This window comes from Maylandia zebra, linkage group LG8 (genome assembly GCF_041146795.1).
Source record: "Maylandia zebra isolate NMK-2024a linkage group LG8, Mzebra_GT3a, whole genome shotgun sequence".
In the NCBI taxonomy this organism is placed as follows: domain Eukaryota; kingdom Metazoa; phylum Chordata; class Actinopteri; order Cichliformes; family Cichlidae; genus Maylandia; species Maylandia zebra.
This window is the reverse complement of record NC_135174.1, coordinates 26,571,501-26,589,572: the sequence shown is the minus strand read 5'-3', so window position 1 is coordinate 26,589,572 and position 18,072 is coordinate 26,571,501. Positions and strand designations below refer to the sequence as shown.

The window sequence follows — 18,072 nt, the reverse complement described above, 5'->3', positions numbered from 1 at the left end:
ATTCCCAGTACACCAACTTGCAAGACAAACAGTGTGATATTTGTGTAAATATTGCAGGGATTACCGTCTCAGTTTGCATTAGGTCAAGCAAGACACAAAGTGCAGCTCAGCCATAAGCCCGACAGAGTTGAATGCCAGCCTACATCCACCGATGGCTGCAGATCTTCAAGCCATTCCAGATCCTTCTTTCCATTCTGCATTTCTCTCCACATCTGCAGTTTACATGAACGTGCAGGGAAGGGTGGGGAGGTCGCAGAACACGAGCTGCACGGCCTGAAGCTCAGCCACAGTCCGAGCGGCTCCACTGATCTCAGCGTCAGCACACATCAGCTGATGGCTCAGCTAATACTGTTTTACAAAATTTCATACAAGACGTGTTATTTAAGATACGTCATGTGGACACAAGCATTTAGCCACACTTTAATCTTTGAATTTAGGTGTTTTCATTCTGCCTCTCCAAAGTTCTAACCAGCATCTACTAATTGTCCCACACTGAGGTTAAAACCAGAAGCAATCGTGCTTTTGAGGTTGTGGTGCCCAAACTTCAGGTTGGCTGATTCTGCTTTCCCTTAATCTTTTCCCTTTATTTTGGGCCGCAGTCTTCACCTAAATTATTTGCACGCATGGAAGTGTGTATGTTGGGATTAATATCTGACCGTATGGTTGATTATGTGTTGGAACATTTATACTAATCTTTAATGTGTGGCTTTAATTCAAACTGTGAGACGATGTCAACAGCTGTTCATCTGCGGTGACCAGATTCGACCATGATGTCGCAGATAGCTGGGAACGCGCAGATACTCTTTAAATACTGTCGTTTTAACTGAAATCTATTTTGAATGAGTAAATAAAATCATGGCCGCTGTGTCTCTCATATGAGGCCAAAACCCTCTCCCTGCAGGGAGGGGAAAAATCTCTCTGACAGCAGGGCGAGGTGCAAAAACCTCTCCCCATTAGACACAGAAATGAATGAATGAGTCTGGCTCTTTCTGGGAGAGCCGGCTACACAAGATAATGTGTAAATAATGAGGAGGGTTTCTCTACTCCATCAGCCCGACTGGTCTTTTGAGATGGTCGGCTCTGAGGTCCATTGTTTGATGTGAGCACGGCTGAGAGGGAATGTGCTTGACAACAGAGGAGAGCTCAAACAGAGCCGAGGTTCCAGACAGATCCACACAGATTTGTTTACATTTCTGTGCCGAATAAAGCATGTCAAATTAGCTACTGGCAGTTTTTCGGTTTTCTTCTGCAATGCACCCAAATGTATACAGACAGCCTTTGCTGGATTAGGCTGATACTGATGAAATATAAAATAATTTGAATATTCTGAGGCAAATTCTGGGGTTAAACAGCGTGAATGAATACTGTCTGCGTGTTCAGCTCATGGATGTTTGTAGAGAGTTAGTTAGTCAGTTATGTTACCTTCAGCCTTTCTTGAAATGTCCCTGACCCTTCCAACTTCTGAAACATTTCGCCTTTATAAAAGAAACTTGTCATCCCAGAGGGTTTTATCAAAAGCTGCTGAGGGTCTCAAAAGGTGCTGTGATGCTTATAGTACAGCAAAATTGGAGAGCAATAATCTCTCCAGTAAGAAATGATAAGATTACAGAGAAATCGAGACAAAGGAAAAGTTATACAGGCCATATCACAGTCCATCAGGCTCTGATCCTCTTTTACATAGTTACAAACTTCTGAGGTTAACTGAATGTAACATTTTCATAATGTGTGTATGATGTATAGTGCAGGACGTGAGGATTTGTGAGATTATCCTCCCGCACCTACAACACAGGAAAGAAAAACTACTTTTCAGGTGAAAGAAACAAAATTAAAGCTAAAGTTTTAGAGTGACCTGTAGAGGTCCACGAACTTGGAATCAGCTTCAAAGCACTTAAAAATGTTAATCTCTTTTTCTGTCTTCAATCAGACTTAAAGTAACATTTGGAACTAAAATATGTTTGATTTTGAACACTGAATGGTGAGCATCTTGCAAAAGCTCTCTATATGAGATTCATACTATTAGTTTCTCTGCTACTGTCTTATTTATGTGTTAGGATCCTTGGGATAATTTTAACTAGTATGATGATGTGTGTTGGGAATTATATGTGTCTTTGGTGCACATCATCTGATGTTTGGGCAGCTATTCATATGCTTTGAGTATCTTTTCCACAAATAATTATTTTATATATTCACCAGTTGGGGCCAGGCCCTCATTTTAGGGTTGACAGTGTTTTAGTAGGTAAAGGTGAAAAGCTCGGACATGAATTGAGCTGTGGTTTGGGGAAGGCCTCGAAGGGGACTGGGCCTGGCAGATCCCCATGTACTAAACAGAAGTTAAGAAGGGGAGGAAGGGTGGGGCACGTAAACGAGAATAAACAGGTTGTAGAACTGGGGGAACCTATATAGATGAGAATATGAATTTGTATTTTAACTGATTTGTGAATGAACTAAAACCGAAGGAGGGTTTGGAGGCGTGGCACCGGTGTGAATCATTCTTAATGACCACATTATCTTCTGATAGCGGCTTCTAGCAGGATAAACCGCCACGTCACAAAGATGAAATCGTCTCAAACTGGTTTCTTGAACATGACAATGAATTCACTTTGCTCAAACATCACCAGATGTGGTGGAACAGGAGGTGACATGGCAGTCGACAAATCTGCAGCAACTGTGCGATGCTCTCGTGTGAATACGGATAAAAGTCTCAGAGGAATGTTTCCAGCAACGTGTTGAATCTGTGCCACAAAGAATTAAAGCAGGAGGGAAGGAAAAAGGGAGTTCAGCCTGGTACTGGCAAGGTGTCCCATGAAGTGCTTGGTAAGTATCGCTGAGCTGCTAATAAGGGGGAATTAGTGCATATGTTGAGACTATGTCTGTGTTTGTGTAATATTGCATGTTCTGAACTTATTATATCTCTCATTTGATGAATTAAAAAACTAAAAATCTAGATACACACTGGAAAACTTGAGCTCAGAACAATAAAAACTTGTGTAAACTATAATAATGATGTTAATCATGCTGCAGTGTTTGAAGGCCTGTGAATAAAAACTCTAAAGCCTTTTAATCTGTGACTGTGGCCTATTTATAAAACGTTCCCACGGCCTAGAAAAGCGAATTTCATCATCATGATGTCACTTCCATGTAGATTAAATTGGCTCAGTGGGAACTCGTAGCTGGGGCCGGAGGGGAAAGTGCTATTCTGCACTTACAGTGGGCTCCAAAGGGCTGAGGCAAACCTCGAAGCTACAAAACTTTTTAGGCTCGTGCTCGAAGCAAAGTGCTTCTGTCCCGGTCGTTGACTTCGAGTGCAATTTTTGATCTAAATTGCAGAAATCGAGCACCGAGGGGAACCGCTGCAGATGCAACTGACTTCTTGTCCCATTCACCTCATGCTGAGTCAATGCATCACAGGTCGCGGCACAGAGAAAAAGACAACCTATCTTCATGCTGCACTCTATCACAGTTCAGAAATGTTTACTTGTGGGCCCCCTCAGACCGTCCCTGATCCACATGAGCCCTCCTGTTTGCATCAGCGGGTGACAGGATGTTGACGTGATGTATTTTCTCCAGGACGCTGCTTGGCAGCTCGGCTACGCTCAGCTGCAGAGCTGTGAAAGAGACATCAGCGTGCCTCCACCTCCTGCAGCCACTTCAGCGGATTTCATCTCACAATTAGGTTCAATTACAACTGTGAAAATATTTGAGGAGCTCTGGGAGTACCCGCTCCGTGGTGACGTCGTTTCCTGTTGTGTTGAGGCTCCTCTTGGTGTGGATGCCCGTCTCTGGTTTCAGCTGAGAGTGTCTAATAGTCCGCAGAGGCTGCAGGCTGTTTTTAAGAGCGGTGGAAACCGGTGTCAGCTGAGCTAATGTTTCCAGGATGAGTCAGCTGTGCCGGGTGCTCGTCATCACACAGGATAGGTGGAGTATGGTCGGAGCTGGGTGGATAACATCGGTGTCGACAGAGCTGAGGCACCCCAGCTGTTTAGGCAACATGGGTGTGTCACATAACGCCGTTTGGGCGCTTGCACCCAGGAGTTGTGGGGAATTGGTTTCTGTGCTGCCAACTGAAATTATGTGAAAACCCATCCTGTTGTTTCTGATGCTTTTAGGACCCTTCAGTTCTTTTGAAAACACTTTTCCAACATGACGAGAAAGACAGCCCGCACAGAGCCCCGACATCAACCTCATCAAACCTCTTTGGACTGACTGGAACACCAACTGTGAGCTTTATCAGCCGACATCAGGGTTAGACCTCGCTAATGCCCCGGCGGCTGATAAGGGAGGAAAAATCCCTGCAGCATCTGGTGGAAAGACTGAAACCAGAAGAGCGGAGCGGCAGATTAACACCTGCGGTTTTTCAATAAGATATTGAACACAAATCTCTCTATGGGTTCAGGTGTGTATGCACAGATAGTCCCAGAGCCTGAGATGACGGCTTAAGCTGTCAGGTTTTGTTCAACCAACAGTGCCACCCTGAATATATTCTATCCAGTCTGATAGAAAGCATGAGAAAATCATTTTTACCTTTGCTTTTTCCATGTTTACTGGACGAATTAGGGAAGTAAATATGAAATTAAATATCCACTGAGAACTACTGGACTATTCATCAAAGATCACCCTAACTCTTATAAAAGACTTCTGACTATCTGTCTTGGTGAGGTGGACACCTTTTTCTAAATTCTCACCATCTCCCGTATCCACAGAGCCAAAAGATGTTCAGATTAGTCAAGCATCAGCATTATGGAGGGCCTCAGGGGTCCAGCCCACCCAATAAAGACACCTCAGCTACAAGTTACAGCTATTAATGCAATCTGGTAATGAAACACACCCATATTACTGAATTCAGAGCAGCTAATGTTTCTCGCAACTGTTGTCAAAACAAACCGCTGCCATGGTGTGCTGTCATCCTAAGGTGTCAAGTACTGTCACTGTGCCAGAGTCTGACCAAAACACAGAAGGGCCCTTTGGTAGCGTTCACTGACCCACCGACCACGACAATTATTGGACACAAAGAGATACTGGAATATTTTTAAATGCTAAATACTCCACAATGCACCAGCGTTACGGTTTCCACACAAAGATGAATGTGGATGTCTTCATGGCTGTCCATTAGTTATCACCACTGCAGTATTCTCCTTAACGATAAGTATCACCACTCAAAGTCTCCACATCCGCACTGGTACAGGAGAAGAAGAAGTCAAACCCTGAAGCCAGGAAATCGCAGAGTTTTTTTCCAAAGTCAAAAATGTCTCATCTTTTCAAATATGTGAATCTCTGACCTCCTGTTCGTGTCATAAAAGAAACCAACACCATGATTGTACACTCTTGTCTTCAACTAGGGTGCGGCGCCAACGTCAAAACGTGCAGGTAAAGAAATTGAGGGCTGCATAACCCTTTTCCCACACACACATTCATACAAGCACTTTTTTCTAAATCTAAATGTGTGCTCACATTCCAATGACATTTGGTATCATTAACTTTAATTTTAACAAGCGAGGTCATTGTTGTAAAGCAGTGTAAACAGAAATCAGGATCCTCATTCAGTTTTGATGCCTGAACTTAAATTCAGTTTCATTTGTATTGCACGAAATCACAACAAAAGTCACCAAGAGGCACTTTATTTTGAAAGGTAAAGACCCTACAACGATACAGAGAACAGCCCGACAATCGGACCTCCTCCTATGATCAAGCATTTGGCAACAGTGGGAAGGAAAAACTCCCTTTTAAGAAGTAGATCCCTCCTCAAGGAGGTGCAGCCATCTGCTGTAACTGGTTGAGGGATTAATAATGACTAATAATTAAAAGAAATGTATGAACATTTAGAGGGTGAAAAGAAACACAGCAAAGAGACAAGACATGTCATCACTGCCTCACCCTGCGTGTCCTTACGCCCTCGCCGCACTCTACTGCTGAAGGACAGCTTGTGCATTTCTGTGAGGCTCCGACAGATGTGACACAACAGCAGTATCCGACGTTCTGGGAATGAGAACTGCTATGAATAAAGAAAACACCACAGCAGCAGTGTCATCTGCAGTCTTCTCCTATCTGTCACCTCTCAGATATCTAATAAATATCCAAATGAAAACAGCAACTGTTCTCAGTCAAACCTCCCTGAAGGTAAAAAAGATGTAAAACCTCCTCCCTGCTAAGCTATTCGAATAACTAAGCTGGCATCTAAGCAGCATGCTGGTTGATTTCCAAACTTTGTAAATAAGAAAAACAATTTTCTAAATGCCAGCTTGTGTTCAGCAGCAGAAGGAGCAGAGCTGAGGAGGTTGGGCATCTGTTTGTCGGCTCCTCGGTGGCTCAGCAACAACCCAGAGCAGCGTCTCCATCAACACACTCCAGTGATTTCAATAACGCTCCACTGGCAATGACATCTCCCCAAGTAACTCCATCAAATTCACCCAAGTACCTGGCGTCTCAGAGGAGCATTGACAGACAGGACCAGAGAACGTGTCTGTGGTTCTTTTTTTTAACTCATATTTGAACCTAAAATCTTCACTTTTTTTTAAAATCGCAAGTAATTAAAACTGATACACGATCCAGTTCTGTGAGCTGGAGGAGAATATCTAATCAGCCGTCGTGTCAGACGAGGCTATTTTTGTCAACAGTCCCACCATATCATCTTCTCTCTCTCTCTATGCTAATTACCTTCAGGGCAGAACTGTCAAAGCAACATTTCAGAAGGTGCTGCGCTTTCACAAACTAAAGTTTAGGCTAGAGGACTGAGGGGCTGCAAAGGATGTCAAACTAACAAGATGGTGAAGACAGAAAGAGACGGGGCAGGCATGGAAATGAGCATGAGAGGCAAGCAGAGGAAAAATACAGTCAAGGTAAGGAAAACCAGGAGGGCTGGGAATGCTTCTGTATCCTGACGTTAACCACCTCTTTATTAATAAAGGTTTAGTTGTGTTGAAGTCAAAGCAAATTTTTCTAAAACTTTAATAATAAAATAATCCTGAAATAGTAATGTTTCAGTTTGAAGCATTTTTGCATTTCATGTAGAGAAATAAAGCATACTACTTAGAATACTGTCTATAAATGACAGCTGTAGCGTCCAGGTTTGAATGTGAATGCAGTTACTCAGCCCCCCCCCCCAATAATTCGAAGGGCTCGATTGGTAGTTTCAGGTCACTTTGAACATGCATGCCTTTTGTAAATTTAGTTCATACGCTGTTCGTACGCTTTTTAGCCAATGAGGATGCAGTCCTCGGTTTCACAGTCAGAACCACCACCTCGCTCGTAAGGTAGTGACGGCGAGGACTTTGGTACATAGACTGTATATAAAGGATAGACTGTCTCAAATAGTTTCACCACGAACGGAGGTGGAGTCATCATGTTAGCCCAGTTAAACAGAACAGATAAAAGAACCATGAGAAAACCGCTAGCCTGGCTCACCTGAGTTTAAAAAATACAGACTCCAGCACTATCACAGTGAGTTACGACCTTACTGACCTAGATAGGCAGCAATAGCGTTAGCTGATAGCTACCCATCTCTACCGTCTTATCTGAAAAAGGTCGCGTTTGGTTTCACAAAACTCAGATGGCCCAATGATGCCAAACTCTTTAAATTGGCAGGCAATTTCAAGGTGGCTACATCCATCTTTTATATAGAGCTGGTATATGGTAGCATCACAGTAAGATAACAGAATCACCCAAACACGCTCCCTGAGCCCCTGAGTTTAAAAATATATATATTAGATAACCACTTTTCCTTAACTAGGTTTTCATCCAAATGTAGATCAATTTTAACTGAATTTTCAGAAAGCTGAAAAAAATTAATGTACATTAGGTTAAAGGTGCTGACAAACCCAGCTGTAAGAGTCTCACCTCACTCCCAAAACAAAACAAAACAAAAAAAATCTGTGCATTTCCCAAACTGCTCCTTTAACTGTGTTCTGTTCCCTCTGCAGTGTCACAGCTGCTACTGTGTCTCACAAATTTGTAAGCACTGTGAAGGTAGCAAAACGGGTCAGTTTCCAACTATTTGTAGGAAGCCCTCATTAATAGACTTTCATCATGATCAGTGAGGAAGACTTGGACAGGTACATGAGCCCACACACACAGATTTTTACGTATATGCACACACACACACAAATGAGCCCACACATGAGTGTGCACTGGTAGACAGAAATGCCTCTAATGATGCTCATAACAAACCTCTCCGAGTGCCAACACCTCAGAGGAGCCTGGAGAGATGCAGCGCTTCACGCTGTAAACATAATGCCATCCATGTCCGTTCCTCTTTACGCCTTCAGCTCGTAGCTACCATCAGCGCTAACCTTAATTATTTCATTTTGCTTTCAGGTCAGCATATTTCCACTGTACACACTCTGCAAAGCAGCCTGAAAACTTAATTCTGTTCAAATTAAGGGCGATCAATTATCAAATCCAGAGGATGATACAGCTCCGTGTTTGACAAATGGGCTCATTAACTTTCAACTGGATGATCTGGCATGTGAATGGGATGGGAGGGAGGCATTAGCATAATTTATGTTCAGCTCTATGGAGACATTTGTACAAACCCAACATACACATGCAAGATAGGAACGCTCTATTTGCACAAACAACAAAACACAAACTGTAAAACACGTTTTAGAAAGTGGCCAATAAAACACGGAAGTGTACACAGCTGGATTTAGCAGCCACGAGGAATCCTGCAGCCGCTTACAGACACATGGAAGTCCAAATAGACAAATAATCAATTGTTGGGGCTTCACTGAGCTCCTCGCAAGTTTCCCAGACATTGCAAAATAGATCTGACAAGATTCTGTATATTAAGAAACGCAAAACAAGAAGCAAGCCTTTCACTGGCTGATGGCAAAAACATGAACAGAGCACAAAAATTCCAAAACAACTCACAGAGCAAAGGTTTCAATTAAGAAAATTGCCTTAATGCAGCTGTTTTGCTGATTTCGGCACTAGATAAAATTCTGGAGAACAGACCAACTGTTTGAGGAGAAATGAAACAAAGATGATGGCGGGATGAAGAAATGATACAAAAGCAACAAAAAATAATTATTGAAAATGAAAAAGGACAGCAACGTAAAGACACAGAAAAAACAAAGGTATTCAAGGACACGTGATCCACCGGTTTATTTGCAGGAACAATGTGCTGTATATCTATATATTTATATCTTATACCTGCATCTACCTGCAACAAGTGCACAGATATACATGAATGGATTTTGAATGGATTTATTTCATAAATGCATTTGTTGTGTGTTGCACTGAATTACTATGCAACTATGAAACAGCCTCGTGTGTGTTAACACCACAGGGTGACAGCAGTATTTGCTGAAGCACACTTCATTACAGTCACAGCATGCTGTCTTTAACAGACTCTGCTCATGTGTTGATCATAATTATTGATAGCTTGGTATAATAAGTTGCCTCGTTTGCAGTTGCAATGTTGTCTGCGTCACTGTTTAGATTTCTCAAGGTGTGACAACAACAAAAGTGGCCAGTAGGTGTCCCTGTGGAGAAAACACCTAGGTCACATGAGCATGGCTAACTGATGTTTAGCAAGTGAAACAATCATGTTAAAACCAGATCAGTTAAAATCAGTTTTGTTTATATAATGCTGAAACAGAACAACATTAAGGTTTGTTTTGCTTGTGCAATACTTGTCCGTAAAATAGCATTATCAAAGTATGATGACAGCAAGAGTGGCCAGTAGGTGTCACTGTGGAGACGACTGTCAGATTGTTTTAAAACCTCGATAAAATTCATTTCAGATTTTCACAAAGCTGCTGAGGCACTAACAAGTGATGTAACAGCATGAGGCGGGAACAGGGTTTGTTTCTATTTTATATTCTGTTTTATTTTATTGTAACTTCCCCTCATTCAGTTTATAATGGTTTGATCCACTCGTATATCGATTGCTCTGATTTGGTTTGGTCAGTTTTGAAGTATGGAGGCTTGTTTCTCCCACTTGGGAAGAATGTTTTTTTACCATCAACAGGTGGAAATTTCAGGTTAGAGATCTCAAAAAGTTGACCTGGCGATGATTCAATTATGGTTCAAGCTTTACAGTGTTAAATAGAAATTTTGAGATAATAGCCCAAAATTTTTGACTTATGGAAGGCAGAAGATTTTTTTTTGGTTTCGGCTTTTTAAGTAGTATTTTTTGATTTGCAGGCTTATTTGTTTCTTAGAAATATCCCGTTTTTGAATTGCTCTGTACCTGCAGTAACATTACACCTGAACCTGTGTTACAACCTCATAAATATTTTGATTGTGGCTTTGTCTGCAATCGTTAATATAAAAGATCTAGTTTCACACTGATGACAGTGCAGAGATCTAAAACAGACGGGAGTATCAGAGGACAGCACATAGATGAAGGGAGAAGAAAATGACTCGCTTCTTTGATGAATCTCAGCGTCAGGCTGTTCAGCTTCTTGCTCCGACAGATCAAACCGTGTCACGGGCAGCAGCAGAGGTCTGCGAGCCCGTCAGCATCACCACGGGGCGGCACATCGCGCCATCCTCCCTCCTGCCGTCGAATAAAACCTAACAAGCGTGGCCGGGTACTTTCTCAGGTTTCATCAAAGGGAGAACAACAAAGCACAGACATCAACAGCGTGCATGCAGTCCACAGAGAACAACAAGAATCACTGGTCACACAGGTTCACCCATCAATCACAAACTCACTATTGTGTCCTGCAGCTCAGAATATGTCAGGGAAAATAACAATGCATGAAATGAATAACCAAAATAATAAAGGCATTAAGGGCATGCCTGTTTTTTATTTTGGGGTTTTTTTGTGCTGTGAAAGAAACATATAATTTACCTGGGCTGACGGGAGGTGATGGTTTGGGGACAAAAAAATAAATAAAATGGAACAAATACAAACAGCAGTTTCTGAGGTTTGGTGACCTGAAGCCTGAACATTACACAGTGACCAAAGGAAACAATTTCCCTGCCTGTCGATGAAGATTGCGAATCCATTTTTCCACAAGTCTTTAATAGATTTTTTGCGGTTTTTAGTCTTATCTCGCCGTGACATTCTTCAGCCTCCTCTGCAACGCCTCAACTGAATATATTTCTTTTTCTGAATACTATAGGGACAAATGTTTTTACAGAGTGACCCCACAAGGCAAATAACCAGTCGGATTCATTTATCACCGACACAAAAATGTGAATGAGTAGATGAGTTAAAAATACTCTGCAGAAGAAGTGACGGCGCCAAAAGAGGATTAAGCCCATCGCCTTCCTGCCATAACCTCGCTGTGCTCACAGAGAGTCACACATTTTCATTCAGGCACACAGTTTACGCAGCATTACGCAGGATTAATGGTGCAGACTGACTGTTTTAGAGATGATTTTAACTGTGTCTGAACCTCTCTTGACCTATATCCTTAACTGGAGCAATGCAGCAATGTCATCCTGGAGGGAGATGCTTCATTAGTTCGAAGATGCCAGTGTGCCTGTTTCCTGCGGTTTTTTTGGAAGCTGCAAATGCCACTCTAATGCTGAAGACAAGCAGAAAGGAAAAAGATAAACTACATATTCCATACATAAGCTTAAATTGCACTACAAAGCAGATACATACTTAAATAAAATGCAAAGATATATGAATAATACATACAAAACACATTAGCCAAGCTTGTGAGAGGCTCACTGTATTGTGAAGTAAGTCTATAGACACAAAATTGACAAATAAACATGTTAGAAGTGAATTAATACTAATAAATAATACATGGTATGAGCTTAATCTTTCTCGTGGTTACTTATGTTGCACCTTACTGAACTGTAAAGGATGAAAAATTAAATTCAAATGCTTTACGGGGTAAAATATGCATTCATATCCAGACTGAGTACAAACACAAATGAGCGTGCTATGTGTAAACAAAGTCTGGGATCAGATTTCCAGTAAAATGTTAACATAGAGAGACAACAAGGCACTTTCACTTCTGTTTACATGAGGCGGGAAAGACTGAGTTTAGGATTATAGACTCTGCATAAAAGATGGAAGCAGAGAAGTCATTGTGGCAGGGGCTTAAACCTGCATTTTTTTCTGATGGCCAGCAGGGGGAGAAAACAGCTCTCCACTCCCTACTGCCTGAATAAACCCAAAGCAGACACATTGGAGTTTAATCTGGGTTACTGATGGCTTTCTCAGGCAAAAGTTAAGGTCAAATTTGGCCCAAAGAAACCACAAACATGGGCCAAACAATTATTTTGTGGGAAAACCTTCCAGTTGACGTCTCAGTCGCTTCAAGTCCCACTGCGTACAAAATGTTTGCTTTATAAATGATGGTCACTACTGCAGCTAAACGAAGATTAAAGCAGAGAATGCAAGCCTACCGTGTAACTAACAGTACCCCCAGTTTCACAGTGACATCCAGCCCTGCTCATGACACCAAGAAAAGCTTGTAGCCTCAAAGTAGCAGTTTTCACTTACTCAGAACCAAACATCTTTTCTAATTGGAGGTAGCTTATCTGTCATTTGTTGTGTCTGCACTGCAGGAACTGGGGCCTGTTGTAGTTCTTACAAATCTGTATTCGGGGTGTTAAGCAGCTCCTGCTATTGAGTAGGTCATAATAGCGTCTTGGAGTGACGCGGGTAAACTGTGATTGTTCAAACACACTTGACGCAGCACAAGCAAAAAGCCACCTTCAAAAAATATTAGTGTAAGATTAAGCAAGAGCTCTTTACGTTACGTTATTGAGCCTCTATGCAGCAGAGTAAATACACAACACAATGCAAAAATCTTTGCTAGCTATTCTCCTCAACTTGCTAAACATTCACAACGAAGAGAGAATTATAGCGCTGACTGCATTTCTCCACCAAGGATGAAAAGTCCCTCCATGCATCCACAAAGACATCTGAATCCAAATCAGCCTGCGATATTTTCATGTCAAGAAAATGTCTCCCAATTTCTACATCATTTCAGTGTAATATTTGTCAAAATGGGATTAGAAATGTCCAGATTTTTTTAGCATTTAAACAAGAAAGCTAAACAAAAAACAAGCAGGAGCGACATGATAAATGTAGATAAATAAATAGATATGTGACAGTTGACCAGAACTGAGCAGCGTAATCTTCATCAACAGACAAAAAACAAACAAACAGATAAATACAACCAATGAAATGAATTACCAACCTCTCGCTGGCTATGATTGCGCTTCAGATTTCTTATGCAGCATTCCATTTGAAGTCGGAATTGGAATTTCCAAAGTTGGAGCTGCCCAACTAACCCTGATTTAACAATCCCATGTGGCGGCAGATAAAACTGAGAAACTAAATAAGCCGTAAGCAGCGCACTGACCAGGCTCTATCCATGAACGTGCTGCAAAAAAACAAGCACTGCTCTGTATTTCTGGCGATGCATTGATGGCTCTACCTTACTAATTAGCAAAAAAAAAAAATGCAACTTTACTACTGGAGTGCAATGACCTTGGGAGTGACATCACTCCCAGCTCCATTGGAACGCAGTATTATCAGCAATGCCAATGCAAACAGAAAACAAAGCTTTGAATTATTTATTACCTCTGCAGTTTGTACTCACCCCCAGCTGGTCCCCAGAACTTCTAAAACCAGCGTAACTGCTGTTGTATATTGATTGTTGAATACTGAATTGTTTCAAATGGAGTTAAACTGAATATTAAAGGATCTGGAAAGCAGTATTGGTCATACTTTCCCTTCCTAACTGTCTTTTTACTTTCTCTTAGTTAGTTTCGGAAGCTCATACCTGGTTATGAATGCTAACAAGATGTTATTTAGACCCTCAAGCAGCATGTGAAAAAAGCTGGCCTCAAATCTGCAATTTCACAGCTGAAGAATGTAAAAAAATGACTTGTCAACATTAGTGCACGTTTAGGGGATTTTAGAAGCACTAATTGTGAAATGATAATTATGAAGCGGACAAATTGTCCGTGTAGTTTATGGTCACTGAGGTCAGCAGCAGCTGATGTCTGCAGCCGTCAACACAAACCGGGTGATGCAGGCTGCCAAGGTCAAGGAGAAGATCTCAGCAATTACCTGTGTGGCCAGCCGTCGGGCAGCGTGTTGAGTCTCTACCCTCTAAATATGACTAATTGCCCCTGCTGTTCTGCTTCTTATGATACAGGTTAGAACTCATTACCAGGATGTTCCGCCTCACTGGGCTCTAGAGAAGAAGAAGAAGGGGAAATAAACAAGCAACTAACCTACCACACAGGCCTTTTTGTGTCTGTAATACTTACCAATAATTGTTTGGTTTTATTTGGTGAAGTGCATTAAAGCTTTTGTCCCCTCAGGCCCAAGTAGGGCATAATTCCCGTAATTTTTTCGTAATGGGAAAATGTCCTCCGGGGATTTCTGATACCTCTACCAAGCTCACTTTGCTTGGCATTAGCTGCAGTAATACCTTTTTCATTGATTTGTATCAGCGCCTCTGCCTGCACTCTGCGTGTAGCCGAGTAAGATGCTGCATAAAAACGTTTTAGCCTCCAAAAGTAAATTGAGGATGCTCATAACAATTTGCCTTAAACCGGCTGCAGCTTAGTGCAGTTTTTCAAGGCACGTAGCACTTGGTCCCAGAATCTAGGGGAACTTTTTGTAAGTTTATAGGGATTTAAGTTTTTCTTCATGAAATCATTTATGATCAGGTGGTTTGGGGCAGATTTCAGATCTCTGGTGTCTTCTGTCACTTTAGGGAACCTCAGACTCACTGCATGATGCTAAGCTGGGGATTCTGGTTTTAGACAACTTTCAGGCTCTACTGGTTTTGGACTGAATAAGGAGCTGGGTTGAAGACTGATTTTGAGGTTAATCTCGGTCATCATTGGTGGCTGGTTTGGACCTGTTTTGGCTTTGGTTAATTTTGGACTTGGTTTTAGAAGGTCTCTTCACGTAACCCTGTAATATTCAGATCTGGTTTCTGTGGGGAAAAACTCATCTGCTGGGGGACTGTATATTTTGGTACTCTGCACTGCTAGAGAAGAAATTTAGGATGATGAGACAAATGTATTACTGTATAATCTGAAGTACTAATCTACAGTAAAAGTTTTGCATGCCATGAAACCTTGTCTGCATGCCAGCACTGTCAGTTAGTGCTGTCAGCCAAGCAAAACAAACAGGTTTTACAGTACTTACATCACCTCAGCAGTGCATACCATAATGCTTTATAATAAACCTGGTGGAGCTGCAGTTAACAACAGGCTACAAATCACTCCATGTCCTTATTAGACAGGTCCTGTTTGCGTATACGACAGTCTTTCTGTTGTAAGGTTATGTAATAATTTTAATGGGCTAAACAACACGTCAGAACACAAGACAAACTGCCAAGGGTGCAGTATTGACATATGACATTTATTTTCAGTTCAGCTATGGGTGTGGTGGGAAAACAGAAGCAGAGACAAAGTCTTCACAACACCTATTTACAGAAAAGCTTTAGCTACACCTATCTTAACTGGAATTTAAATATGATTCCTTCCTCTCTAGGCTTGGCCCAAAGGCTTAAAGAGGCTACGACACCCGTGTCCTCCTACATGGATCAAATAGCACTTTACACTTGATTGAGGAAGCATATTGAGCATGTTTTCAAACAATGAAAGCTAAAATGAGCTATATACTTTCAACAAGACTCAATCTTGACTGAGAGCTTAACAAACTCCAGAGTTATCTGCAGCATCAGGCCTGGCAGGAAGAAAACAGATGCACTGATAACAAATAAATCACATAAACCTAAACACATTAATCCTAAGTATTTTCACATTTGCGTACTATCTGATGCAAATTTGTGCAGTCAGGATTTACTATGGATTAATCACTTCTGCATTCTTCCACTGGGTTTGAATGGTGAGGCACTTCCAGGATTAAAAAAAAAAAAGCTCTTCCTGAAGCTTGACACCAAAACACTGAAAAGTAATTTAGACAATAGGGACCTACTCTGGGATTTCACCATGAATTGGATATATAGGTGAAAAAGGTGGAGTTACAAGTTATAAGCTTTTGCACAAAAAGGCCAACCTGCCCCACCTCAACAAGGACAAAAAATAGAAATGGAGCAAACACTTGAACTCTGAAAGACTCAAATGTTGTTTGAGATATTAATCAAAGACGAAACAGCAAGAAATTTTCCCAATTTCTAATGATTTCTCCCGTTCTTAACTGAAATATGCCATTTAAAAGCAATAATTAGCCAAAAAAAATTCCAATACAGTTAGTGAAAATACTGTATTTTACACACCTGTTACAGACACTTGTAAAGTAACATATACAAAAGGTTCTATAATCATGTATTAACTTAGTTACTGAGTTGTATTAGTATTGGAGTTCCTCAGGGCTCAATATTTGGTCCTCTTTTTTATTTTTATTTTTTTTTAGCATCGATATGTTTCATTAGACCAAACTACGTAAAACAGTCCCACATTGACTACAATCCCTCGGGTTCTGTTTCCAATCTTTATGGTAAGCTAAATGACCTGTTTTTGTTTTATCAGCTGTTTTGGAACCATTATATTGTATTCAGGAACTTTTGAAGATGCCAAATCTTTCTTAACTCGTGAAAACACAGATGATGAACTCGATTTCAGGATACTGCAAGACAAAACAACATAATGCAAGACTGAAGAAAATGTAAGGTGAATTCTTGCCTTGTCTGACCAATAAAGACCAATCCAGGCACCAGAGATAAACATCTGATCAAATCATCTGTTGGTCCAGCTATCGCACCACTGGGGCAAATGGGCTGTGTGGGTAGGTAGAGCAACTTGGTGAGATTATGTGAGGCAGCACTGGTTGCCATTGTGATAATATTGTGTAGTCCGAATGACTCACTGGGAATTCCCATCTCGAATTCTTCCTACTCAGCCCATCTATCCTAGAACTTCTTTTGAAGCTCAATAGACACAGCTGCAGTTTTAAAAATATAACTGTAAAATGTTGGGATAAAATACTCAAACGATTAACATCACTGCAAACCCCACCCCAAAACTTCCTGCACTTTTATATAATATTACTACGCCCTAAGCAGGGACTTGGACCCGGTTACATCAGGGTTTTAAGATTGGTCTTTGAATGCCTCGTCAAACATAAAAAAAAAAACATATTTCACCAGTTTACATCCCACAGATCACCCGCTATGCCACACTAATTTGATTAAAAGGCGCCTTGAGCATCTTCATAGAGGCTGTATGTTGACTCCCCTCCAGCAGCAGGATGCCTTGAAGCTGCCCTCTGCTTTGATTTCATTGGTCAGTGGGCAGTAGCCCAGCTTCTTGGGTACCATGTCAGTTCCCCGCTCGTCTGCGTGCGGGTACGCTCCTTCCTGCTGAGCTCAATCAATCACACCCCGTTCAAGCTGCAACTGTGACCTACACTGACAGTTAATGCTTTGTGCAAATCAAACCAGCTGAGCAGCAAAAGCCCGACGCGTGAATGACTGAATACTGTACACACATACACACACACAACCGACGAATTCCTGCTTTGGCCGCTTGACCCAGAGCCAATTAAAGCGGGACGCATGCAGCTCGGTGTGGCCAATCTAACGCGCCGTTTCACGCTTACCTGCCCACTGTTTGGTTGGCGAGCTGTCTCATTCGGTTGAACTGCTTCTTCATCTTGTGTTTTTCTGCGTTACCACCGAGCGGTAGAGCCACTCTACATATCTCATTGATGGGATAAAGTCAGATGTCCGCGCTGGTCTACAGCAGGCGAGGAGGCTTTAAACATCCACGGCGTGCATCGCGGTGGGAAACACACGGGAGACAGTCGGCGCGTTAATTCCTCCTCATTTTGCTGATGAGGACTGCGCGTCTCTGTATCCGCTCCGCTCCGCCGCTCCGGAGATGCTGGACCAGTTTCTCTCTCCCCCTCTCTCTCGGCCGTGTCAGCTCGACGTTTCCAACCAGTGCATCCTGGGAAATGTAGTTTACCTACATTCCTCCTACTGGAGAGCGCCATACTAGTGCTAAACCATCACATTTATAATCCTGATTCAGGAAATGTCCTTGCACTGTGAAAGGGGGACAACAGGGACTTAATTTTTGCCTATAAATAAAATCCTTCATATTAAATGAAAGTGTTCTACCTAAAACTTCTCCTCAACAGCCTTGATTGAAACAATGTTTCCCTTCATG

At 41.8% G+C, this 18,072-nt stretch overlaps 1 protein-coding gene across 1 annotated transcript in view; it reads right to left on the bottom strand.

Moving 5' to 3' along the window:
* The window catches only part of LOC101463982 (rho GTPase-activating protein 44), a 93,918-nt gene that overhangs the window by 73,528 nt on the left and 2,318 nt on the right, over positions 1-18,072 (bottom strand). The window contains exon 3 of the mRNA XM_076887713.1: positions 17,501-17,948. Within this exon, the coding sequence (XP_076743828.1) occupies positions 17,501-17,553 (53 nt within the window). The 5' untranslated portion in view covers positions 17,554-17,948. The remainder of the gene's footprint in view (positions 1-17,500; positions 17,949-18,072) is intronic.